General features: G+C 39.6%; 1 protein-coding gene across 2 annotated transcripts in view; it reads right to left on the reverse strand.

Moving 5' to 3' along the window:
* Lpp (LIM domain containing preferred translocation partner in lipoma) overlaps nt 1–26,193 on the reverse strand; it is a 619,705-nt gene that overhangs the window by 80,517 nt on the left and 512,995 nt on the right. For both annotated transcript variants that reach the window (XM_005383241.2, XM_005383243.2), the window contains one exon: nt 25,814–25,983. In XM_005383241.2, the coding sequence (XP_005383298.1) occupies nt 25,814–25,983 (170 nt within the window). The remainder of the gene's footprint in view (nt 1–25,813; nt 25,984–26,193) is intronic.

Raw genomic sequence — 26,193 nt, forward strand, 5'->3', positions numbered from 1 at the left:
CAATTGAGCAGATAAGGAAATATGGTATCTATACACAACAGAGAATTACTTGGCCATAAAGACGAATAAAGTTATATCATTGGCAGAAAAATATAACCAAATGATGGAACTAGACAATATCTAGTTCAGTGAGTTAAGCCAGACTCAGAAAAGACAAATATCACATTTTCTCTCATAAGTAAAATCTAAAAACAATAGCAACAACTCCCCCCAAAAAAACATGAATGTGGAAGAGATGACATGAATGTAGAAGAAGGGTTATTGGAGCAGAGACAGTGAACAGAAGAGGGCACAAAAGGGCAAAAGGTAGCGAGGAGGCAGAAATGATTGAAGTATGCAGAGATAAATATGCTAAAATGTGCATCGTTAATCTGTATAACTGATAAGAATATTAAATAGCCCTTTAGAAGGAATCTGGGCTCTGTGTGAACTAAATGGATAGGTATGGTCAACTGCTCAAGGCCAGTCGCCTAGTCAAGGCTGAGCCAAGTGTGCCCTGCTTTCCGATTTCTAGTTCATTGTATTTTCTTTTATTCTTTCTTTTCTTTTTTCTTTTCTTGTCTGTTTGCTCTTCAGTTCAGGCTGGCCTTGAACTCATTTTGTAGACCAGCCTGGTCTTGAACTCACCACAATCCTCCTATTGTTTTTAGATTTTACTTATGAGAGAAAATGTGGTATTTGTCTTTTCTAAGTCTGTCTTAACTCACTGAACTAGATAGTGTGGGTGGGTAATTTTAACACAAGTTTATAAATGGGGTAAGGTAGACAATGGTATTATTATGGGAGGCAGGAGAGGGTATGGTACAGGAATCACATTTACTTTTCAAGACAGCCTCCCTAGTGCTTGTATTTTCTACTAAGACAGGAGATAGGAACTACTGCAAAACAAAAAACCCTGTGCACTATGGATGAGGTGATGTGTTAGGTACAATCATGACTGAGGTTAGAGTGATAGGGAGGAAGAGCACTATATAGAGGGACAGAACCGGCGAGGACAATAGCAAAGGCAGAAACCAGAAGGGGCTGAAGTCCAAGATGGCAGTGTGAACAGACAGCACTGGCTGGGTTGGATGCACCCTGATCTACACAGTGTGGGAGGGAGGGAGTAGGGAACACAAAGGAATGCTGTCAAGATCCAGAGAAAATGACCTGAAGGTTTGGAAATGAGAGGCTATGCAGGAGTGAAGTAGAAATAAACGATTTAGCCACTGTGTGATCCTTTACCTTCTGCCAGCCTGGTAGCTAATGCATAGGGCTTCACCGCCTGTGAGCTCATCTCTGCTCAGTTCAACCCCATAGTCCAGAAACATCTGCTGAAGGCTTACTATAGAGGAAGCAGGGAGAACCAAGATGCCATACCGGCCTTAGGGAGGATCTACTGCTAATGGGGCTCATGAGAAATAGGTGGGTAATTTTAACACAAGTTTCTAAATGCTATAAGGGGGTAAAGAAGACAATGGTATTATTATGGGAGGCGAGAGAGGATATGGTACAGGAATCACATTACTTTTCAGGACAAAGTGATGTCAGAGGCCAGAGGAAGGACAATTCTCATCAAGTTATGGGAAGTTGCCTATTTCACAAAAAGAAAGGATTTGCTATATCCTCAGAAGGGAGTGACAGTCTCCCTATTTCCGTGTGTGTGTGTGTGTGTGTGTGTGTGTGTGTGTGTCTTTTTATATGTTAGTCTGAGGAGTACGCATTTTTTCTTCAAGATAATGAAGAGTTACTGAAGAACTTTGAAAGAACTTGAAGGGAGACACAAAGTAGGCTAATGAGGGGAGTGGGTTTTAAGGACCTGTCACACTGGAGGTCTGTGAGCCTACTGTCTGGGAAGCTGACAGATACTGGAGCTCAGAGAGAGGTCTGGGCTGCAGCTTTTGGCTAGAGCTTTTAGTACACAGATATTCTGTAGTCATGGAAGCGGATGAAATCACTCAGGACTGTAGAAGGAAACCAGATGAGGATTAAGGCAGAGCTCAGCAAAACTTGGAATTTAAGGCATGAAAAGAGGAAGGGAAGTCTATGAAACTGAGTGAGAAGTTGTGAGAAGGAAACCCAGAGCACACCCGGTGTTGCAGAAACGAAAGAAAGGAAAAGCTCAGGGCAGCACTGTTAACCTCCTCAAATGCTGGAGGGTGATAAGGAGCCAAAGGCTTTGCTGCATTTAGCAGCAAAGAGGTCAATGGAGATGTGGAAGGCAGAGATGGGTACAGAAGCCAGATGCAACTGTGAATGGGAGGTGAAGGGTCAGAGGGAACAAAGCGAAGCAGTGTGTGTTTAAGTGAAGAAGGAGATACTGTGTAAAGCTGTGGAAAGGAAAGGCTTTCAATTTTTTTTTTAATATTTTATTGATTGACTTTCTGCAATCCAAACAAGTGTCTTTATTTTAATCTTTTAGGATTAAAAGACATCTTTTAAATTAGCATTGCAATTTCTGCTAACTATAGAGTCACTTGAGATTGGGAGAAATCACACAGAGAGAACCTGTATCTTTTTATTCATTTGCATCCAATGATAACACTTTGTAAATCTATAGTACACTATTATGGCCAGTATACTATCATGGTATAATTAACTAGCCTTATTCAGATTTGTCCGGATTGACTTGTTTGTTTGTGTGCATGTGTGCACTCATACATGTAAGTGTATTTAGTTTTATGCAATCTTATCACCTGCACAGATTTACATACCTGCCCACACAGCCAAGTACATCACCACAATGATTCCTTCTATTGCCCTTTTAAGTAAATTCATCTACTCTTCATCCTGAGTCCATAAATGTTAGTTGTCTGCTCCCTGTTCCTAACACTGGACAATCACTAATCTGTTCTGAAATTCCATAATGCCATTTATAAGAATGTTATGCATTAGAATCATACACTATATGACCAAATGGATTTTCCCATTCAGCGTAATTCTTTTATGAGAACTTACTGTGCATAGATCAGTAATTCCTTCTTTTTAGTTGCTGAATAGTATTCCAGGGTAAGAATGCATTATAGTTTAAGCAGCCATCTGTTGAGGGACTATATATAGGTTGGGGCTATTATGAACATAGCTGCTATGTTTGAGAGAACAAACATCAAATTTCTCTGGGATAAAAGGCCTAGTAGTACAAATGCTAAAGTCCTATGCAAGTGGCAGGTTTAGTTTTAAAAGATGCTCCCAAACTGTCCTCCGTAATGGTTGTACCATTTTACATTTTCCCTGCAAAGCATGAGTGATGCATTTTCTGCACTATTGCTCCAGTACTGAAGTTTAACCTCATTAGCTATTAAGAACATGTAAGTTAAAATTGTAACTTGATACCATTATGTACCTTTCAGAATGGCTGAGTTCAAAAATGGTAACAATACCATTTGCAACATGTCAGCATATAGATGGTACGTTTGAGAAGAGATGAGACTGACTAAAGAGAAACTTGAGCCCAGAGAAACTGGACAAATTAGGAATCATGAAGGAGGATGCGAGCCAGCAAAGGAAACTGAGAAGTCAACAAACATAAAAACATGAGGCTGGGCATGCCTAGGAAGTCAGGAGACTTTTAAAGGTAAAATGCCCAGCCCCACCCCAGCTGAGATATCATGGTAAATGAGCCCTGAAGGAGAAAAATAGTTTCATCAATGGTGGAAGTCACTGAGTCTTCAGCTACTGGAGTCAGTGTAGGATTAGTGAGGTTGAGGCAAAGAGGGAAGGCAGAATGATAGGTGAAGGAATGGAGAAATTGGCAGCTAACAGGGAGCTGTGGGATTAATGGGGGAAAATATGGACCAGGCTAAAACACGGCAGAGAATAAGCCAGTTAACAGGGAAAAAGGCAGAAGACGGAGAATGTCTTGGTTACTTTTCTCTCATTGCTGAGACAAAATGCCCAATGCCCAAAATTAAGGAAGGAAAAGTTTATTTAGCTCACAGTCTGTGGACGTTTCAATACACACTCGGCTGGCTCCAAGGCAGTGTGGTTCATGGCAGAGGGTAAAAGTTCATGGCAGCTGAAGACAGCAAAAGCAGCAAGAGTAAAAGGGAGGAGTGGCAGCAAACAGCCTCTTCCTCTTCTTTACATATGCAAACATCCGCCCCAGGGTGAGTGTTGCACTCACACCCATAATCCCAGCATTGGATCATGGATCAATCATAAACTCTAAAAGCCTGCCCCATGATCCAGATACAAACTTAACAGAGGATGAAGAATGGACAGTCTATGGAGTGAAGGGCCTGAGAAGACAGAGCATCTGACAACCTGACAGGCAGTAAGATTACAAAATTTGACAGCAGACACCCAGAGAATTTCTTCCAACAGATTCCATTTTCACTGCAAAGAACTCATCTTTTGAGAAGGAGTGTGGGTGGCACAGTTAAAATTTGGGGTAGAAGATAAAATATTTAAAACATTTGAGAGTATAAGGCTGTAATCAGCTGTCCAATACTGGGATTACTAGAAGGAGATGTTGTGTTTGGATATTTCATTAAACAGGTAAGTATTGCAGAGCCTTCTGATGAAGATATGGTGTCCATCCAATGAAAGGATGGACTCAGAAACAGAATTTGTGATGGATTTGGATACACACGAGGCTCCAGTCTTAGTCCTGACTCTCAGACTATTCATTCTCAAGTGTTGCTGCAGATTCATTTTGCATGACAGAGAGATTGCAATGTTCCAAAGAGCTCCAGGGCTCCTTTGATTTCAAAGTCCTTGAATCCCTTTAATACCTTTCACAGGGGTGCAGAAATCAGACCTTTTAGTCGTCCCAAATCAATGAAAACTATGGCCTATCCAGGAAGACACCAAGAAGAGCAGAAGGCTGGCTTATCTATGCCCTTGTATAAAAGAGTTAGGAGCCAGGAAACTTTACATATGAATCCTCAATGTTATGGTTTCTGTCTAGATGCCCCCAGTCCCAGTCTCATGCACTCACAGGTGGGGCTTTTGAGAAGTGATTGGATCATGGGGCTTGACATTCATCAGTGGATTAGTCTAAAGGGGATTTGGGAAGCGAAGGCTGGGTAGAGAGTGGGTCACTGGGGCGTGGCCTGGAGGGATCAATCTTCCTTTCTCCTCCCTTGCTGGCTCTCTGCTTTCTGCTGCCAGGCCATGTGCTCTTTCACCTTTGCCCTCCCGTCTGCTAAACTGTCCTGCCTTGGAACCAGCCAACTATGGACTGAACCTCTGAGAACTCTGAGCCAAAGTAAACCTCTTCTCCTTAGAATTGTGGCATGGGGTATTGTGTCTCAGCAATGACAAAGTAGCTAAGACACTCCTGACTAGCTCTGTGTGTTGGGGTAAACCCCTTCAGCACATTGAGCATTGATTTTCTCATATTCTTCTTTCTTTCTGAATAAAAAATATCACTACATCTGTTCACCAGGCTCAGATTTATGTTGAGAATGTTTTATAAACTGGAAAGCATGAAATAGTTGTTAATATTTTTCAACCCAACAATTAACAAACACCACCTACATTAAGGTTAAAGGTGTGAAGAAGAAGTAAGTTACCACTAAAGGGAGATGAAACATACACAGTAAGTTAGACCGTGATAAATGTCATATGGCTCATTTCGTTTCTGCTTAAAATAGATCAGAAACAGCAAGGCCTAATGTGTAGCCTCATTTTATTCTAGTTTATGAGGCAGGTTATAAAGTTCTCTTTCAACTTTAAAACACAAAGTAACTCAGAATCTTCTGTGTTGTTATTGCTCTCATTTGTTTTAAAATGTAGTCTACATGTTCTATTAGGTCCCTTTCGTTTTTCAAGCCAAAGAAAACTCTGAATGGTCTACAAGAGTCAATGACATGCAGAACCAATCTAGAAAGAAGTGGTCAGGATCCTGAGAGGTCTTAATATTGTGGCAGACTAAAAATGAATAGAGGGACTAGAATTCAGCAAAACAGGAAAAAATTCAGATGGACTTATGAATTTAAGGCTGCCAAATGGAAGATATATTAGTTGTTGTGGAGGACTGACAACTGGTAGCCAACTTGTAACACTGAGCTGAACTGAGTCTGCATGGTGCTAGGTGTGGGAGGCCCACCTGAGGATTGTGGCTAGCAGCATAAGAGGCAGAACTGGAGAGTAGGAAGTGGAGAAGCCATTGGGTGCTGTTTGAAGCTGTAAGCTGCTGTTGGTTCTCTTAGAGGAGCTTGCCATGCTAGCTTTCTTGATGAATTTGGCTGTTCTCATTGTCAGCGGAGCTCAGGACCTTGTTGTCACTGGGAATGGCTTCAGTACACTTTGGGGGAGCTCTGGTGCTCACTTTGAGCATGGCTTCCTGGCTCCAGAGAGGGAGACTGTGCACTGCTCAGTCTCCTGGAGAAGCTTGTCCTGTTGGCTTTCCTGATAGGAACTTGGTTGTCCTCATCATTGGAGGAGCTCGTGACCTCATTGTTGCTGAGGCTGGCTCTGGTAGTGAGGTTGGTTCTTACTTTGGGCATCACTTCCTCTTTGCAATTTAAAAGCCTCAGCCTGCTAGCACAGATCCTTCATTCCACTGGCACAGACTTTCTAACTTCCACCACTGACCTGTGGGCATTCCCAAGGCACATCCATGAAACACACCTGCATGAGACATTGTCGTGGGCTCTAGGACTCTAGTTGGACTCATGGGAGGCGCTGTGATGTGTTCTGGGTCTTCAGCTGGACTCATGCAAAACTTTCTTGTGGGATCCAGGTCTTCGGATGGATTCTTTGGGCTTTAGTGTGTGGACAGACTTCCTGCACTCTCTTTTTGTAACTGATTCTTTGGGTGACTATTATAAATAACCTTATAAAATATGTTTCCTGTATTATATTGTTCCCCTTGCAAAACCCCAAACTACGCCAGTTGTTTTCTCTGAGGGCCATAAATAAATACTTGTCAGATTTTTATTCAAAATAAAAAGTAACTGTTAGAGAATTAAACAAGGGAGAAACCTAGTAAATTTGAGACCCTGGAACTGCACTTGTTTAAAAAAAAAAACAACGGTCAACTGCAAAATTACTTTGCGAACTTCATTGCAAAAAATTCCTTCTGAAAAATGAGTAAGCGTCCCTCCTTTTGGAGGCGGGTGCAGTTTTGATTCAGTTAACTGGCACAGAATGAAAGGAGACTTGTATATTCCGTAGCTGAGCCATGCGAAGGGAACCCAGAGGCACACGTGATGAGTTCCGAGGAGCCTTTTGCACACCACTCAATAAGCCTCTGCTGTCATCAGATCTGTGCTTCAACCACACATGGAGCCACTTCCCTCCCTCCTTTCCTGCCGTCAACTGTACTAAATGAAATAACTCATTGTCCATAAAGCCTGCTTCACAGTTCACTTTTATTTATCAGTGTAATGTGTCTCTAACATGCAAGTCCTCCCACCCCTTTATCTCTTGAGCACATTATCTGAGAAAGAGACGTGGCAAATTACTTCAAAGTACAGGAATTTCTCTAAGTGCAATAACATTCCTCAATTTTTAAAGGGCATCCTTTTTTTTTTTTTCTTAAGTTGTCATTTGAATTCAAGCACTTTGGAAAACATGCATAATAATCTTAATGATCCCATTGAGTAGTTTAAATTCAAATTGTGGAGCATTTGAAATACCACCCTGGCAACGCTTTCCATAAAATTACTCTCAAATTCAATGCAACCCTACACACACAAGAACACACACACACACACACACACACACACACACCGCTACCATACTCAAAAAAAATCTTTAAATTATAGTTTCTCTTATCTCATTTAAATTGTCACTTGGTTTGTAAATTAGTGCTGTAGTGTCCGCTTAAAAATGTCTGTATAACTTTCCTAAAAAAACAATTTTGTGGCAGGTGTAAAATGTTGTATCCTCTTGTAGGCAGCTGGGTTACACAGAAGTATTATAGACAGTCAGACAGGGCTAGGCCCTTGAAGGAGCCAGTATGAAAGACAAGATACCTTGCACCTGTGGGAGAGACAAGCACTTCCGCTGTGGGCCGGACCTCAGGACAAAAGATTAAAGGAAGGCACCCACATACTTCCCTAGGGATGGACCTCAGGGATTGATATTCTAAATAGGTCTCTATCACCTTGAAAAAGCCACAAAGAGTCACTAACCCAACCCCCTACAGGAAAGGCCCCTGTTCTGTATTCATGCCCCTTTGCTACGGGACTCCTTTCCCCATTTGCTCCCTATTATTTAATCAATTTTACCTAAGCAATTATTTGTAATCTTATTGGTTGACCATAGTTTTGCCCCACCTCATGCCCACCTAGCGAGATCCAAGTTTTCCACCTTGGCCCTGCCTCACCTGGTGCTTTAAATTTGCTGTATAAAAACCCCTGGAAAAGACAGGATCCCTAGGCAACCCACTCAGGTCCCCTTCTGTCCCTCAATAAATATATTCTGCTCTTAACCTCCGTTGTTCCTAAAATTCATTCTTCGACTTTAGAGAACATGGACTTGTCCTGCTTACCTTTCAGGTTGGGAGTTTCTTTCCCCTGTATCTCTCTCAAAGTAAACGAAGCTTTGCTTTGTTGCAGGGTTTCTGGCTTTGGCATGCGTGTGTGCTTCGTTTGTAAGTGCACATGGATGTGTGTCTTGGTGTTTAGTAAATCAAACCAGATTTACTCATTTCCCTTCTGATTCACTGTGTACGCTGGCACTTTTAGGAAATACTGAGAGATTGGATCCAAAAGGTGACTTATGCTAGAGACCTCTCACTTAAAACTACGCTGAGATCAGATTCACAGCAGAACTGGACCAAGTACACCTCAGAATTTAATGGTTAAGGGAACGAAAACTCTTCTGACTATTAAAGAGATAAGACTATATTTTCACTTTATTTCTAGTATTTTTGAGAAATAATATTTGTTTACAAAGCTTGGCAGTAGGATTTCAGAAAAAGGGACATCCATAAATGTGCCACAGAACATTCCAGCTGTACTGTATAACTAAATGAAGCAACCCAGAATGCAGCCCTCCTTCAGCAGAATTCCAAAGGTACAGAATTCACAAACTTAATCACAACTTCACTAAGAGTAAAAAATTTCCCTTAAATTTGAAAACAGATGCATTTCTGAATTGTACTGAAATTTATCCGTCCTTGGTGGAAAACAGCTGGGATATCTGATACCACTTAAAACATCAGTGAAACAATAATGATCAGCTACTTGGCCATAATTAAAAGTTTTTAGTCTTCCATTAAAGACTGTGTTGATGTTTTAACAGCTCCTACTGAAAGTAACAATTCATTGACTTGAGAAGACTTCCTATGGTCCTCTAAACTGTAAAGAATGGTTGGGCATTAACTAGTTAAAACAGAATGTCATTTTGTTGCGTGAGTTAGTATTTAGAGACTACCTCATTATAAAGTTACTTATTTTCTTTAAAACGGCTAATTCATCTATTAAAGCCTATCATGCCTAAGGGCCAACAGAAAATCTTTCCCGTGTTAGGGATGGCGGCGGAGAAAATCATCAGCATCATCAACCTGTATTAACAGAACGCGGGGACAGTTTGAGGCCTGTGTAAGGAGCTCCAGGAATGCAGAGATGTGACAAAAAACACAGGGGTGCAATAGTAACTACCTAGATAGAAGACAGGACCCTGGCATGTGAGATAAATTGCAACAAAATTAGTCCCTCACTGTCAAAGACATTTTGTGCCCACTCTGGCATTTATTCTACATTTTCTTTTTGCAACTTTTATCTCTATTAGTATATGTTTGTAGCACGTAATGAGTCCATTCATTGTGGGGAGTTGGTAGAGGTACAGAACACATTGGCTCTTTCTACATCTCCTTCTGCCCTCCCGCCTTCCTCCCTTCCTTCTCTGTTTTTGTACCTTTTGCAAAAGTTCTATCTCCCTATTTCCTAGTACCTTTTATATTTTTCTTTATTTATTTGGGAGGTGATCATATGGGTCTGGCTATTTCATTTAATCATCAAGTTTCTCGACAGTGATACCTAGTAAATATTCCTTAGGTGGACTTCACCGGGCTGGACCATCTAGGCAAGCAACTGATATGCAAAGGTCAGAAAACTAGAAAACAGAAGTCAGAGAGACCTGTTGCAGTGTCCCAGTTCTCTGGGATATTTTCTCTGAGCCTCAGTTCTCTCCTATCAAATCAAGAAGGAACACCTGCTGTGTGGGATTGTCGTGAACATCAAATGAAAAACAACTATAAAAGTACTTTGGGCACATGTGTTTAAGAGTAAGATATTATTATGCAAAGCAATTGCTACAGGTGTTAAATGCTAAAGGATATATAATTAACATAGCTGGAAAACTGGGAGATTATTAAGTCAAGTTGCCGGTGTTGAGGCTCAGAAAATGATACCTTTAGGTATGGTGCTTCGGCATGCTGAGTACTTCGAACTACAGAAAACTGGCAGATCTCAGAACCCAGGTCTCTCTGCCCTCTTGCACTCTTGTCTGTGTCCTTCTCCCACAAAGAATAGGAAGAGGGCTTTTCCTGGTTTCCTTATTTGACTAAAAACAGAATACCATTGGCATGAGGCCCTTCCCTGGAACTCTCATCAGCTAAGGAAGATTAACTATTTTACAGGGGAGGAGCCTGTAGAGACAAACTTAATAGCAGGTTGTTCCTTAATGCCCTAAGGGACAATTCATCTTTCTCCCAAATCATTGACTCTCTCCTAAGTTGCCTACATCTCTCTCCACCCTTCCCTAAGAAGAGGGTATTAAGCTTGCAGATATCACTAGGCTTTTGGGTACCTACTTTCCTTTATTGATGTGCCCCATGCCCTTAATATATTTTTATATCTTTTCTTCTATAAAATCTACTGCCAGTTTATTTCACAGATTCAATCAATCCTTCAGAGACCAGAGAGAAGATAGTTTTCATTCCTATACTTAATGCTCTCCTCCAACAGTAATTGGGAGACAAGTTATTCTTTCCCCAAAATACCAAATAATAAACCAATTGTTCTAAAATTTAGAAACTCACATGGACCTTTTACCTGGAAGAGCTGTATCCTCACTGGGCTTCATTTAGTAAAGTAAAAAGGGCCTAGGTTAGAGAACCTTCAAAATTCTTTACAGCCTCAAAGGCATGGAGGTTGATTTCTGGTCAATCCTATCAGCAAAATGAACTTAAACTGCAGCAGTGCCTTGTGATCCTTTCATAGCTGTTAAGTGTAGTATACACCTTATCAACAAAAGAATGACAGCTCCAATGTCACTGTTCCCTTAGCTCTGGATTTCATGTGGTTTTAGAACAAAAGAATTTGGCCTTTATATTGAATTCCATTAAGATGCCAGCAGAGGAAGATGATGAGCCCGAAGCGGTTATTGCAGCAAAACCCCTGCAAACCAGAAGCTATTTTTTTTTTTTTTTAACCTCTTCTACCCTCCCATTTTCTCCAGAGTAACAGACGGGTGATACTCAATATATCCTTATTGATCAAGAGGCTGATGCAGTTTCCTTTAATCTAGAAAGCTGCCATGCAGTCAATATGGGTAATAATTATTTAGAAATTGGAATTCTCTTTCACTCTTTCACCCTTACCAAAATCCATTTTCTAGCTCTACATGCAAGGCCTGGGGGACATTCGGCCTCCTCTGAGAGATCTTTATTGATTCTGTGCCTCCTTCCCTGACTCCATGATGGAGCACACCCTGCCCTCTCACCACTCCTGAACCTGTGCGCCAGATACGTCAGGTGACTTGGCCTTGTACTGCATTAGCTTGCAGGTGAGAACCTCCTCACTGCTGGGAGAGCTCTGTGACCGCACAGCCTGAGTCTCCTGCTGCTCTGTATTCCTCCAGCGCCCAGCCCAGTCCTGTGCACTCTGAAGGGGCTCCTCCTTCAGTGTCTCCTACCATTGGCTGGTAGCTTCCAATTCAGTTAACATGTGCAAAAGGCATGAAAGCTCGATTTCCCCAGGGCAGGGGAGATGGCAATCACCTCCCTTCCCTGAATTGTCCTCTATAAGAACTCAGAGACAACCTTGAGAAAAACCTGACGGCATGAGCTCACAAAAACAATCTTCTTCGTTTTATTTTACTTTGAACTTAATTGATAGCAATGCTTAACCTGCCACCTCTTAATTATACTGGCAAGTGGGTGAGGCTTATTGATCCATGCATGAGGAGTTAATTCCAGAAGAGGCTCTGACAAGAAACACTTTATGGGAGAACAAAGTGTTATTCCAGCAGCTTTGCTGGAATGACCGGTAGACACGGCCCAGCCAGACTCAGGCCAGTCTGGCTTCCTGCCCCTTGTGCCCATTTCCTAATGATCTAATAGGAATGCGCAATAGCTCTCTCCCTCTCTAAAAAAAAGTCTCTCTCGTTTTCTTCAAAATGAGATGAGTACTAGCAGGTTAAATGCATTGTTAAAGGAAAATGCACTAGGGCTTGAATGTTAATAGGACCCCACAGAATATTTAACAAAATTCTTTAAAGGCAATGCGATGCTCAATAAAAACCTTCTAAATAACTAAAGTATGTAGCTTCTATAAGCAGAAACATGATAGTCTAGCTTCTATTCCATCAACCATGGCTGATATGCATTTATAGACCTATGGTCTAAAGGCTTAAATAACTACAAGGAATAATTAAATGGAATCTCTTCTAAATTCAGAGGTGAAAATACTCACCTCTCACTGTGAAAGTATTTGGAAATGGGGTCTTTGGGAGATAATTTAGATAAGGTCATGGGAGTGGGGCCTTCATGGTGATTAGTGCCCTCGTAAGGACGGAGAGGAAGCAGAGAGCTTGCTCCACCCCTCCATCTCTCCACGTGAAGACACCATGAGAAGCTGGCTATGTATAAACCAGGAAGAGAAGGCTCACCAGACCCCATTGTGCTGGCTCATTGATCTTGAACTTCCAATCTCTAGAATTATGAGAAAATAAATATCTGTTGTTGAAGGCACACAGTATTTTGCTATGGAAGTTAAAACCTACCAATACATTCATTAAAAAGTAAACATATTAAATACTCCCTAGTGTAAGAGGTCTTCTTTTGGATACCATTTTGGACAATGCCGAGTAATTAATACAGGTCCTGGGACATGGTATTTGAAATGAATGCCGAGTAATTAATACTCGGGGTGGTAATTAATAATTGGGGTGGTGCATAGGGAAGATAGACACAAAGAAACTAACAGAAAAACATGAGTTTGTTCCTAAGGAGCTCATAACTTCTTTATACAAGGGTGAGATTATCTACCATTATGAGGAAGAAATACTAAAGGATTAGAAGAGTGGGGAAATATTAACACCAAAGTTCTGATAAAAGTTCTGGAAATACAGAGAAGGGAGTGCATGTATTCAGCCAGAGGGGAATATAGAATTCTCAAAACAGAGCTAACTAACTAAACTGGAACTTGAGAGATGCAAAAAGCAGTCTTGCTAGCTTTTTAAAAAAGCTCTATATGATGAGAGCCCATCTGGTAGCATGGATTTACTTGAGAGCAAGTTAGAAGCTGAGATTTATAGTCCGAGAGCTCAAAGTTCTGCCTTGATCTTCATTTGCCAAAGCTCACGGTTTTCATAGTCTTGACTTTATTACTTTATACCAAGGGTTAATAATAGTTCATATTTGTCTCAGCAGATGGAAAAACAAGAAATGTGTGGAATCAGGAGACAATAAGGTGGTTCGTGACACCTGGGTACAGGCCTCTTTCATTCTGAAGACTTTCTGGCTGAATTGCTTCTTTCAGTTCAAGGGAATTCAGGGAATACAAGAGCGTTTGAAGGAAATGCTTCCCACAAAGGATCCTGTACTCCCTTCTCCTGTTTTTTTTTCTCTGGGGCCCACTACACTTAGTACTTTCCACTCTGTGGGAAAACTCTTTGCGTATTTGATGGGCTTTATAATGGAACTTATTTAAATTCTTTGCCTACCCTAGAATAAAAATAAAAATAGTTCACTTTTGTAAAGAATACATTTAAAAAGTTCAGTTTCATTTCAAATACCATGTCCCATGACCTGTATTAATTAATTAACTATTATTATTATTTTTTGGTCTTTTTGAGACAGGGTCTGGCTATGCAGTTCAAGCTGGCCTTGAGCTCACTTTGTAGCCCAGGCTGGTCTTGAACTCACAATGATCCTCCTGGAACTGTATTCATGTAAATAACCTCAAATACATTTTAGCATTCTTAAAGAGTTCATAAACTAAAAATAACTTCCCTGGGAGATGTTTATTGCCTTTTCACAAATAATGGATACAATTTTAAAAGTCATCACGTTTCTCATTTTCAGATTGCTTCAAGAATTCTCAGATCCTTTAAAAAATCAATTTGAAGTGGATCCAATATGTGGGTGTAATACCTGAATCTTTGAAACTGCTAGAAGAAAACATAGGGGAAACACTTGAAGCCATAAGCATACCTGAGAAGGTTTCCTGAATACAACTCCAATAGTCCAGGAAATAATGGCAGGGATCAGTGAATGGGACTAGATAAAGTTAAAAAGTTTTTGCAAAGCAAGGCAAACAATAATTGACCAGAAATCCTACAGAATGTGAGGAAAATCTTTCCCAGCTACACTTCTGACAGATTAGTACCTAGAATATATAAAGAACTAAAAGAAATTTAATATCAGATAAGCCACATAGCCCAAGCAATAAATGGGCAAAGGAACTGAAGACACTTCTCAAAAAAAGTAAGACTCACCTGTAAGTATATGAAAAAATCTTCAAACTCTTTAGCTATTAAGGAAATGCAAACCAAAATTACAGTGAGATTCTATCTCACCCCAATGAGAAAGACCATCGACAAGAATACAAAAAACAGTAATTGCTAACAAGAATGCAGTTGGAAAGGAACCCTTTTACACTGCTGATGGGAATGTACATTAGTACAGACACCATAGGAATCAGTATGGAGCTTCGTCAAAAAACTAAAAATGGCGATATTATTTGACCCAGCTATACCATGCTTTGTTACATATGCTTAGGAATTAAAGTTAGTATACTATCCCAGCTCACTTATGTTTATTGTAGCAGAATTCAAAATAGCCAAGATATGGTACCAGACCACGTACCTACCAATAGGTAAAAGGATAAAAGTAGAGAATTATTCAGCAGTAAAGATAATAAAATTAGGTCATTTGCAGGACAATGGATAGAATGGGCAACCATCACATTAAGCAAAATAACATTCTGATTGTCCTCAGAAAGACAAATATCTCATCTTTCCCTTACTATGTAGACTCTACAAGAGTTGGCATGAATGGAAGTCTATTATAGCTAGATAAAAGGAAGATAATCCAAGGGGAAAGGGATAACACCAAAAGGTAATTTGGGAAATGGACATGTCAAAGTATAGACATTTTGTATTTTATAAAATTGATAAGCAGTGATATAACACATGTTCAAAAACTGAGCTGCAGGAGAACTGGGAATCTTAAAAATTAAACAAATTCTCAGAGCATCCATCTAACTGTGACTCCCCATACAAGATTTTCCCCCTCTTGACAGCTACTTTCCCATACTGTAGCATTATTAAATACTCCTCAGTTAAAAGATATTCTTTGAAAACCTTCTAGGCCCTTGCCACTATGAGGTATTCAAAAAGTGTCTCTTTGCTATTCCGATGACGTCAGCCTCAGCCAGTATCCTCTATTCTGCAGGGAGGTGAGCTCAAGAAGATATCCTGGAAGTAGACTTTATCTGTTTGTTTATTTACTTATTTCTATCAGGCCAGCCACGACAGAGAGGTAGCCTGTCACATTCAAAGTCATCAGAACATCAGAGAAGCTCCACTCAAATTCCTTGGCAACTCTTACGTTTGAGGAGAGCCTGTGTGCTGACCTTGAGTGATTGCAGTAGCTCTTATGATAATTCCGTGGCTGGAAGCTAGACAGCTGGCTTCCCTCACCTATCTTTCCCCTCAATCTTTTATATTTACATTTCAGCAATAACTCTGATCATAGGTTTCGGGAGCCAAGCTTTCCTCTTCCCTTTTTATAGTCATAGTTTCAAGTCCAGGGTGCACTAAAGGACAGACAAAGGGGGGTGTGAACCGAACACTGTGAGGAGACACTGGAGTAGAACCAGGTCACCTTCCAGTGCCCTGTAGCCATAAAAACAATGAGAGGCTCACCTCCTTGAAAAGTACTACAGAAAAGACACAGGAATTAAATGTGACCTCCACCCTCCACCACATACTCTTTGAGGAATTTAATCAGTCTTGTGTCAAGGACTCCAGCAACTTCATAACAACAGTTGTAGTCAGGTTAAATCCTATGAGAGAAACAGAAACCAAACTCCTGCAGGTTCAGGAAAGGCTGAATCTAACTGAGGAAGATCCAGGAAAGTGTTTTAAGGATGGCTGATTCAAATTTTTAAAGGATAGAAATGGAGAAAAGACACAAGGCACAACAGCCTAAGCTTACACACTGAAATGTCAGATACCAATACTTGGGCAGGCATTATAAAAAGAATGAAAGGTAAGAATGGAAAATTATTTGGGGCCATAGTTTGTAAGAACAAGGCTGAAAAGTATAGACACGTGGATGTCAAACTTGAGCGTGCGAGAGAATTCTCCGCTCTCACTCCCTGCCTTGTAAAAGGTCCACAGTTTCTGTCCTGTTGTGTAGAAGTTGGGAGGGGGTTTCTAGAACTCCACTTTAGTGATAAGGATTTCAGGGTGACTGCAAAGCATGAGACCTCCAACATCTTTAGAGAAAATCAAGCTTCCACGTCTCATCATGGCTCAGATTCCAGTAGTTCTGAAGCCAGCAGCGATGTGAATGCTTCATCATTGGGTAAATCAAGTTAGGGAAAATTCTCCTTTGTGGATTTTGTACACATAGCCTTCACTGTGATTTCCACTCAGGCCTGCTGTCTTAGACTCCACGTTAGCATGTGAGGTAAGAAACTGTGCTTTCATTCTGTATGGGGGAGACTGAAGCTCAAACAAATGGGTGGTAACACAATAATAGCTGGACAAGGTAGGTGTGATTTTAACAGACATAGTTTGTCTTTGAAATAATTTGCTTTGCACCAAACCCTTTAAATGAAAGATTGAGCATCTTACCTAGGAGCCTGGAGCTTATTGTTTAATTTTAAGCTTGACATTTATAGTGCTCTGTCTCTCTCTCTGCTCTCTGTCTGTCTTCTCTGTCTCTTTCTATCTGTCCATCTGTCTCTCTCTCTCTCTCTCTCTCTCTCTCTCTCTCTCTCACACACACACACACACACACACACATCCCTTTACCTCACTCCTATTTATTCTAATAGGAATGACAAGGCCGTAGATATATCTTTTTTTTCTGAGGGTATGAAACACTTCAGAAGACCCACTAACAAATTCCATGCTATAGGGGCCTAATCATTCTGTCTTTACCCACTAAAAGTTAGGAGATAAATATGAAAGAAAACAAGGAATAGGTTCTTTCCATCCTTTTATCTCTAAAGTAGGAAGTTTACTGAACCACTGCCAACAATTCACTCAGCCTAATGAAGTGTATAAGTAATGGGATTAAATAATCTTAAACCATTATTACAGTGGCCTGATGCTGACATTCATCTAAACTCTGGCAAACATCGAGCGGTGAGTTCATGCTTGATTTAAAAATAAACAAACTAGGGCAGTGGGAAGGTTCCAGCATAAAGTTTCAGAGGCATTTAACCTGGAAATTTGAGACCCTGCCTTCTGGTTAGAGCTGAAGTAAACATTGTCCTAATTCTATGCTCTCCAACCAAAGTCTCCTGAATCCAACATTTTCTAAGAATGTCCCTCTGGATCTGTGGTCACATATGGTTAAAATTCTTCATGTTAGTCCCCAAAGAAAGTAGTTCTTTGAAGGCGTCATCAAGGACCATGGTTTCTACTCCTGCCCTTGCCATTAATAAACCATATAACCTCAGGGGAATGGGTCAGCTTCCTTGGGCTTTAGCTTTCTCAGCTATAAAAGGATGTTACTGAATTTCTAAGATTCCCTCTGGCCCTTAGAAAGCCTTCTAATTCTAAGACAACAGCAGTTGATATAGTTTGGATTAGGAACTAGGAGGGGAAATGCCTATGCAGTTAGTGCCCTATGTTGTTTAGGCAAACTACTCAGGGGTCTGTGTTTCACTGTCCTTACCAGTGAGCACTGCTTTGGAGCCTGCAGGGCTGTGGCCAACTGTTACCAAGACTAGCAAACAGCTGGGAGCTGTATGAGGAAAGGCACTCAATAAATGCTCTAACTAAAGGACAGTACCTTAGCTTCATTGCCCTGCTGAACACTTGCTGCTATTGTAGAACAATAGGGTTATAATAGGGATCCCTGTAAATCCGAGAGATACTTTCCAAGGTACATTCAATCCCAAAGTCATTTTGTGCATGAGTTAGCCATTCTTGGAAAAATTTTACAGCATTTTTTCCTTAGATCATTTATACTTTCAAGGAAAGTTTTCACCATATATTTTGTAATTTTATTGTCAGCCTGTGCAAGGATTTTTTCCTTTTATTATTTCTAATCCTAAAACTTGTAATTTTGATTTTGCTAGCTTATGAGACTTTACTTATTCTAGTATTTTCAATTTATTCCCAAGATTTCTAGAATAATCACATTATCTATAAATATTTACATATTCCAGTCTTAAAATTTTGAGTGAGGGGCTGGGGATTTAGCTCAGCGGCAAAAGCACCTGCTTGGCAAGCGCAAGGTCGTGAGTTCGGTTCCTGGTACCAGAGAAAAACCAAAAAAAAAAAAAATTTTGAGTGAGAAAGTCTCAGGAAAATCTGAAGGATAGAATGGCACTCATTTAAAATTGTGAACACCAAAACCAGGTGTGGCGGTGCATGCCTGTAATTCCAGCACTTGGGAGGCTGAGGCAGGAGGATCATTGTGAGTTTGAGACCAGCTGGGGCTATAAAGTGAGCTCAAGGGCAGCCTGAACTGCACAGCAAGACCCTGTCTCAAAAAGACCAAATAAATAAATAAATAAATAAATAAATAAATAAATAAATAAATAAACATTATGAACACCAAATGCAAATATCACTTCATATTGTTTAGAGATAGGCATTAAACAGATTTAGAGTAGCAGCTGTGTCTGTATGAAAGTTTTAGAAATGTGAACGGAAAGAACGCAAAGAATTTCAACAGAATTTCTGATGTTTTATTACTCAGTAGGTACCTGGACCTTCAGCATTTATTCCTGTCTTTATATGTGCTGAACTGTTACACATATAAGTTCAAGTACACATGTTTAACTTTTTCTTTGTTTCCAGCTTTCCATTACAAGGCATAGAATGGTAAGAACAGTATTACTATTACAGAGGTGATTTTGTGCTTACCTAGATCTAGAGAGAAAAACGTTTGGCTTTATTTTACCCTGCTAAATCTATAGCATTTTCCTTTCTACTTAGAGTTTATGTTGCATTATTCCAACTATTTTTGCTTTCAACAGGAATGTATAATCAATTTTATGAATGCCCTTGCAATGAAAAGCATCTATGCAGACGGTCAGTTCTAATTCCAGTTTGCTACATCAATATAGCAAATTGATCTAAAAATCTCCTAATTATCCTAATGTTGCAATAACAGAACTGTGTGAAATGTTTTATTATGTAGTATTCAGTTTACTAGTATTTAGTTTGGGATTTCTGCATTTCTGAAAGTTAGGTTAGCACAGAGTTTTCTTTTGGGGGCAGCCTATGTTAGTATGGCCATGAGGAACACGCTAGTTTCATAAAATGATCTGGGAAGCTGCTTCTTTTTTGGTAGGCTATGAAAGCCGAAGTAGTGCAGAAATCATTTGTTCTTTGATGACAGAGAAAGTCCTGTTAGTGAAAGTTTCTGGGTCTTTTCAGGTAGCAGCTCTGACTTTCATCCATGTTTATGAGGTTATTCAAGTTTTTTTTCCCTGTCTATTTCAGATTTGCAGAGAAAGTGACTCCTTTTTATAAAATTTAAGTGTAATAATTTTTAAAAGTGTTCTATACCCATGCTAGGAGCTGGTTTTTCACTTGTAATATTCTGTATGTTTTTGTTTTAGGATTTATTTTTAACACTTTTTTATTGCTTTTTACAAAGAATCATGTCCTTAACCTAAAATTTCTAGTATTTTTTTGTTATCAATAATTTTTATTTTAATGAATTTATTCTTCCTCTATGTTGAATTCTCTTATTTTCTAGCTCTTCATGTTAACATACTTGTACTCATGTTGTCATTAATGATACCATCATTACTTGAAATTCAACCACACGGGTCCCATTATCTTTGCTATCTCTCATGGTTGACAAGATGTCTGTGTCCTTAGAAAGCTGAGCATTAATTGTAGGGTGAGCGCATGGACCCAGCAACTTGGAGCAATTTAGAAGTCCCATCCCTCATCTTTATTTAGTCTTCTACTTTGAAAACATCAGAGCAATATTTGAATAATAGGATTCAGAATCTCCACCTTGTGTACAGCCAGGTCTGAATATTTATGATACCATGCAGAAGAAGACACTCAGGAGTACGGTAAATGCAAGGCTGTAAGAGTGGAAGAGATAACTTCTTCACAGTAACCTGGTTAAACTCTATTTTTTTTTTTTTTTTTGTCGTACTGGGGATCGAACTCAGGAACCTGTGCTTGCCAGGCAGGTGCTTATGCCACTGAGCTACATCCCCAGCTCTATAATTGGATGGCGTTCTTTTTTTTTTTTTTTTGATAAGGGAATCGAACTCATGACCTCGCTCTTGCCAGGCAGGTGCTTGTGGCGCTGAGCTATATCCCTGGCCCAACCTGATTAAACTCTAAAAGGTAGCCTTTGACACATTTTTCTCTTTCTTGAATGAGTTTTTTCCTTCCTAGAAAAGTGCTGGTGGGATGACAATAAAACATCAAGAAGAAAGTGTGTGTGTGTGTGTGTGTGTGTGTATGCACCCATGCATGTATGGTGCGAGAGAAAGAGACAAACATACAAGAACGAAGCATGCCTTGGAGATGACAGTGCAGAGACGTGAAATCAAGAGGCGGGAAGTGCATATTGATTTTTTAGATGTAGCCCAAGCTCTTGGTTCCTTTTCCAACACCCGCGTAAGGCACTGGTATAGTTGCTTTTAAAACATTTTATTAGGAGGACTTGAGTATATAAAAGACAGCTTCCCCAAAGAGGAATAGAAATCTACCTCTGAACGGAAGCTGAAAAGTTAAGATTTTTAAGTGTAGCCTCTTAGCAACAACAGGGGTGCTGCTGTGTTGGTCATTCGTGTGCCAAGTTCAGGTCCCTTAAAGTGTTTAGTCTCTTTTGGAATTGGCCTCCTGTTTCCAGAAGTCTCTTACCACTAGGATTTCAGTTCTAATAAAAACGCCTGACCAACTTCTACTGTCTGAGACTGAGGGGTTGGATTCCATCCACTCTGCAAAGAGCCCTGATTTAGGGAAAGATCCTTGGCTGCCATTTCATAAACAGACTTTTGCTGTGAATTTCTGATGTGCTGTGTTCCTAGGCCCAGACTCCTTGGCAGGACTGGGAAGAAAGCAGCAGTTCTTTCCTAAGTCTACACTGATGACTAAGCTCGTCTCATGAAGGGCAGATGGACACAGACGCAGGAGGCGTTGTTGCTTCATCCTGAAAACAACATCAAAATTGTCTTCAGCAGAACATGACCCTCCTCTTTGCAAGGAGGTTCAGTATTAGCAAATACAGCTCAGACCCCAAACTCAAATGGCTTCTCCGTCGTATCACATAATGCTAAGGAAAAAGCCAACTGCAGATGAAGCCCTTATTAGAGTAAATGGTTTCACGCTGTACAAAATATCACACTAGTTCATTTCCTTTCTTTGAAGATAGGGAAGAAATTAATATCTTCCTTCAATACAGGAGAACACTGGTACAAAGAGGTTAAATCGTTCGCAAAGCCATACCAGGAGAGCTAGGAAATGGAAAAATCGATTCTTGTCTGTCATTTACCTCCCAATGAAAGTTTCAGTGCTCTTGGTTTTTAGTCTTTTCGTTTATTTTAAAGTATAAGAAGAATCAAAATTAAGCTTTTAAAAGATACATCATCAAAGTAGAAAAGCATCTCATTGGATTTGTTAATAATTATACCAACACAAATTAAAATAACTATGACATAATAGGCACTAAATTAAAAATAAATGGTTAGAAATAAATGTAAGTAATCTTCTTCAATGAGTAATAGGGTACAGTTTAATATGTGATATAATTAATGTTGGTGGTCTTGGCAACTGGAAAAGCCTTTCTAAAGAAATCTAATAAGATAAAGCAGAAGTCCTTTGAATTATATTACACTTGATTTAGTAATATAAATTAAAGTATTTATTCTAAGGAGGTAATTTTAAAAAAAATTGTTTTTCTGTAAATATATTTGTTATAATGCTAAATACTAGAAAATATCTAATACTTATTGAGGGACAAATGGTTTGAAAATGTAGTGTGAAAACATAATATAAACCTAAATAGATGAAAAGCTAAAAACGAAAGTTATTATCAATGGAAAGTTATATACATATATTAGGTTAGTAAATAGAAAACAAAATATGTATAAAGACAATTATACCATACTGAATCAAATTTGTTTAATCACACTTGTTTGTGCACAAGGATTTATGAATTCAAGAAATATATTACAAATCCTTATGCCTTTATTAGTATATTAATTATATATTAATAATCATGGAATAAAATCTGGAGATATTATTGGCACATGTTGCCTATAAGTTATGTAAATAGTCAATTTAAATATGATCTTAGATTTCTCAATAAACAATTTAGACAGAAATAAATGTAATTTATATTAGATTGATTTGAGTACTGAAGTCAGAGTCCGATTGGTTGGTCAAACTCTGATGATCCTCACACAGAAATAATTCACGAAGCCCCCAACTTCAACCTTCTTATTCCAATAATGAAAAAAGTTACAGGAATCCCGACTGACGTCCACTGGCTGGGTTTTCTCTGCTTTGCACAGAACACCTTTTAGACGTCAGTTTCTCACACCAAAACAAGAAGCAGAGGGGAAAATCGGAACAGAAAGTGCTTCCTGTTCTAAGCCTTTTCATTTGTAGAAACAAATAACAACTCTGAGTTTACCCTTATGCAAAATCTTCCTTCAAGAGAAATTTGTTTTGTCTTCCCACTTCCTTGCCACTTCCTTGCCTTCTTTGCACTTCTAGTGTGCAGTTTTTTGGACTTAATGAAAGTTTAAAAGAAGTTACAGTGCTAATGTATCCATCTGAGCGCATGAAGGCTGTATGTGGGACTTGCAATCGAAGATGGCCGAGGGTCCTTGAACAAAGCTTAGGTGAATTCTGAAAAGAGCTAATACACATTTTGAGTTACCATGGACAGATCTCATTAGAGAAAAGTCTCCATGAAATGGTTCTTATAAAGCACAGAAGTAAAAAAGAGAGTAGGAATTTGAGAATTTGAATTCATCAGGCACGTGGTTAAAAATCTGATAGTTTTCCTTCCTATAAACAAATACAGCAACATACCATGAAAGCAGAGGTGGAAGCACCCTGAACTATCAGATATCTTCCTTTGCAATGGAGATCAAAATCAGCCCATCTACTGTAGAAATCCATTTTTACAAAATGGATATATTTGAGGGGTAAAACATCTTTCTAAAGCCCAAAGGCTTACTGCACATATAAGACTGTCACATTGAGAGATAGCGAAAAGGTCCAAAAATCTTCTTAAAATGCATCTCACAGTAACATTTCTTTCCATTACTGTTTCTTGAGCGGGCCAAATGTGCTTACAAGGTCACTTTGTTTCCACTTCAGGACTTGTCAGGAAAAATCCTACAAATTGGGGGCTGGGGATTTAGCTCAGCGGCACAGCGCCTGCCTGGCAAATGCAAGGTCATGAGTTCGATTCCCGGGACCGGAAAAAAACAAAACAAAAAATCCTACAAGTCATTTCCATTATACAAATGACCAAACTAAAGCTTAGGGAGATCCAGTATCTTTCCCAAGGAGACAAAGTATTAAGTGATAGACCCAAAGTGAAGCTCATATTTTTCTCACAGGTTATCTGGTGTCCTGAGATTATATATAAAAGTTTTGGCTAATAAGAGATAACAAGAGTAGCTGAATAAGGCTAGCACAAAAGCATCTCTGAAGTAGCAAAAGTCAACAGATAGTTTAAAAAGGGATGAAACACAGACGAGAGCTACACACACAAACACACACCCACACACACACGGGTGCATGCACACACAGCAGTCTAATACTAAGTATGAGTATAGTTCTAGGTGCTTCTTCAGGGTGCTGTGACATTTCTTTGAGAGAGCTCACAGCAATGAGTCATTTCAGAGCGGTGGTCCTAGGTCACTGTGAATGACAGTTCATGTATTCCACTTAACATATCGGAGGGGAACCATGTCATGCCTTCCCTTTTTCACTAAAGATATCAAAGTATTTGGAATACTTTGATATTTGGAATTAGTATTTGGAATATGTGCTAGTCATAAGCTCTTGTTTTCTATATTTTTCTACTATATATAATTGTTCCTTCCAGAGCAAAAGCACACTATGGTGTTTGGCTATCTGTTTTATACACACCACGTAGTGGTACATTTCTTATACCATTGTAGTGCTTGTGTAATAGGTATGTAAGTCTAGAAGTCTAAATACTAAATGAAACTCTGGCTCTGACACTAATATCAGAACATAAGTCTCTGTCCTCCTCTCCATTTTTTCGTATTCTTACTTTATAGGTGGATGTTAAGCAAATGACTTTAAGATACATATATTTTTTCCAACTTTAATAGTATATGGCTTTATAATGATGCTATCACATGTCTGAGTTGCTTTTGAAAGACAAGTGAAGTAAAATTGAAGTTAAAAGATGCAAAACAATGTTTAATCTACAAGCCCCAGCATTACAATGAGCTAGAGATGTCAGGTTATAAGATGATACCAACCAAGCTCATTTGAACTTTAGAAATCTACGGAGTTCTGACTCCCAGTACATCACATTCAAAGCTTATTTAAGGTTGGGATATCTTGTTACCAGGGGCCAAACCATGGCTCCTTTGTAGATTTGCAAAAAAAAATGTGCTCCTTTCCCCCATTAACTTGCTAGGCAGACCAAAATCACACAGAAAGATCACAAAGAAATGCTCTTCTTTTTTTTTTTTTTTTTTTTTTTTTGTTTTTCTCCGGTACCGGGGACCGAACTCACGACCTTGCGCTTGCCAGGCAGGCGCTTTTGCCGCTGAGCTAAATCCCCAGCCCGATCACAAAGAAATATATTTTAAATTTTAAATATTTGCAGTTATTCTTCAACTTCCTCTATCAAAGCATAGCTCAATGGATTAAACAGCCCTACAAATAAGCTAGGATAATATGACTGGTAATTTTAGCTCAAGCAGCACTCCTATTAATTTCTCCTTAAGGTGCTCTGTAATAAAGGGCTTTTTGCCTCATGGAAATCTTGCTAGGTAAGGAGGTTACTTATGAAATGTTCTAGACAAGACTGACCAAAAGTCCCAGAGAAAGTGATAAGACAGAAGTCAGGTCTTCCAGGCGTTTGGAAGAGTACTGACAAGTCCAGAGATCTGCAACATTTTGCTTAAAAATACTTGGATTTCAAATGCAGGGTGAAACTGAACAAGAGGTGTGACTCTGCTCCTTGGAAGCCTTTGGATTCCGAGAGAGGAACATGTCAGCTTGTAGATACTGTACGTGCTTGAAAGCCATAGGTTGGTGATCTTCCCAGCAGGTTCACTTACAGAAAGGAGCCCTACCCCAATGCACTTTTCAACTTCCTATGAACTGGAAATGGAGGCTGAAATTATGATATGCCAACTTACACACAGACACACCTTTTGAAGCCTGGTTAGGAAGAAAGGTCAGCTGACTACACTCATTCTGGAGTGCCTGGCACTTGCCCAAGGGAGACAAAGTACTTGAGGAGAAACGCGGAAGAACTTACAATGTAGCAGGGCTCGCAGTAGGCTTTCTTCTCCACAGCATAGAAAGGCTGCCCTCGGAGCTTGTTGCTGCAGATGATGCAGGTAAAACAGTCCACGTGGAAGACCTGATCCATGGCGGTGCAGCCCGTGCCTTCTCCAACTACATTTTCCCCACAGCGAGCACAGCGGCCTGAGAGAAAAAAGGGGGGTGCTTATTAGAAGAAACAAAGAAATTCTTCGCTCTTCCTAAAGAAGCCAACCTGGGAGAGGCAGCAGATGGATTCATACGGTCAGCAGCAGCGGCCATAGAGTCACCTGAGCAATATCACCATACAGACACCACTTGGCTTTGTAAAGCCAGAGTGATAGGATTTTATTTATTTATTTATTTATTTATTTA

The sequence above is a fragment of the Chinchilla lanigera genome, unplaced genomic scaffold (genome assembly GCF_000276665.1).
Source record: "Chinchilla lanigera isolate Chin_1 unplaced genomic scaffold, ChiLan1.0 scaffold00019, whole genome shotgun sequence".
NCBI lineage: Eukaryota > Metazoa > Chordata > Mammalia > Rodentia > Chinchillidae > Chinchilla > Chinchilla lanigera.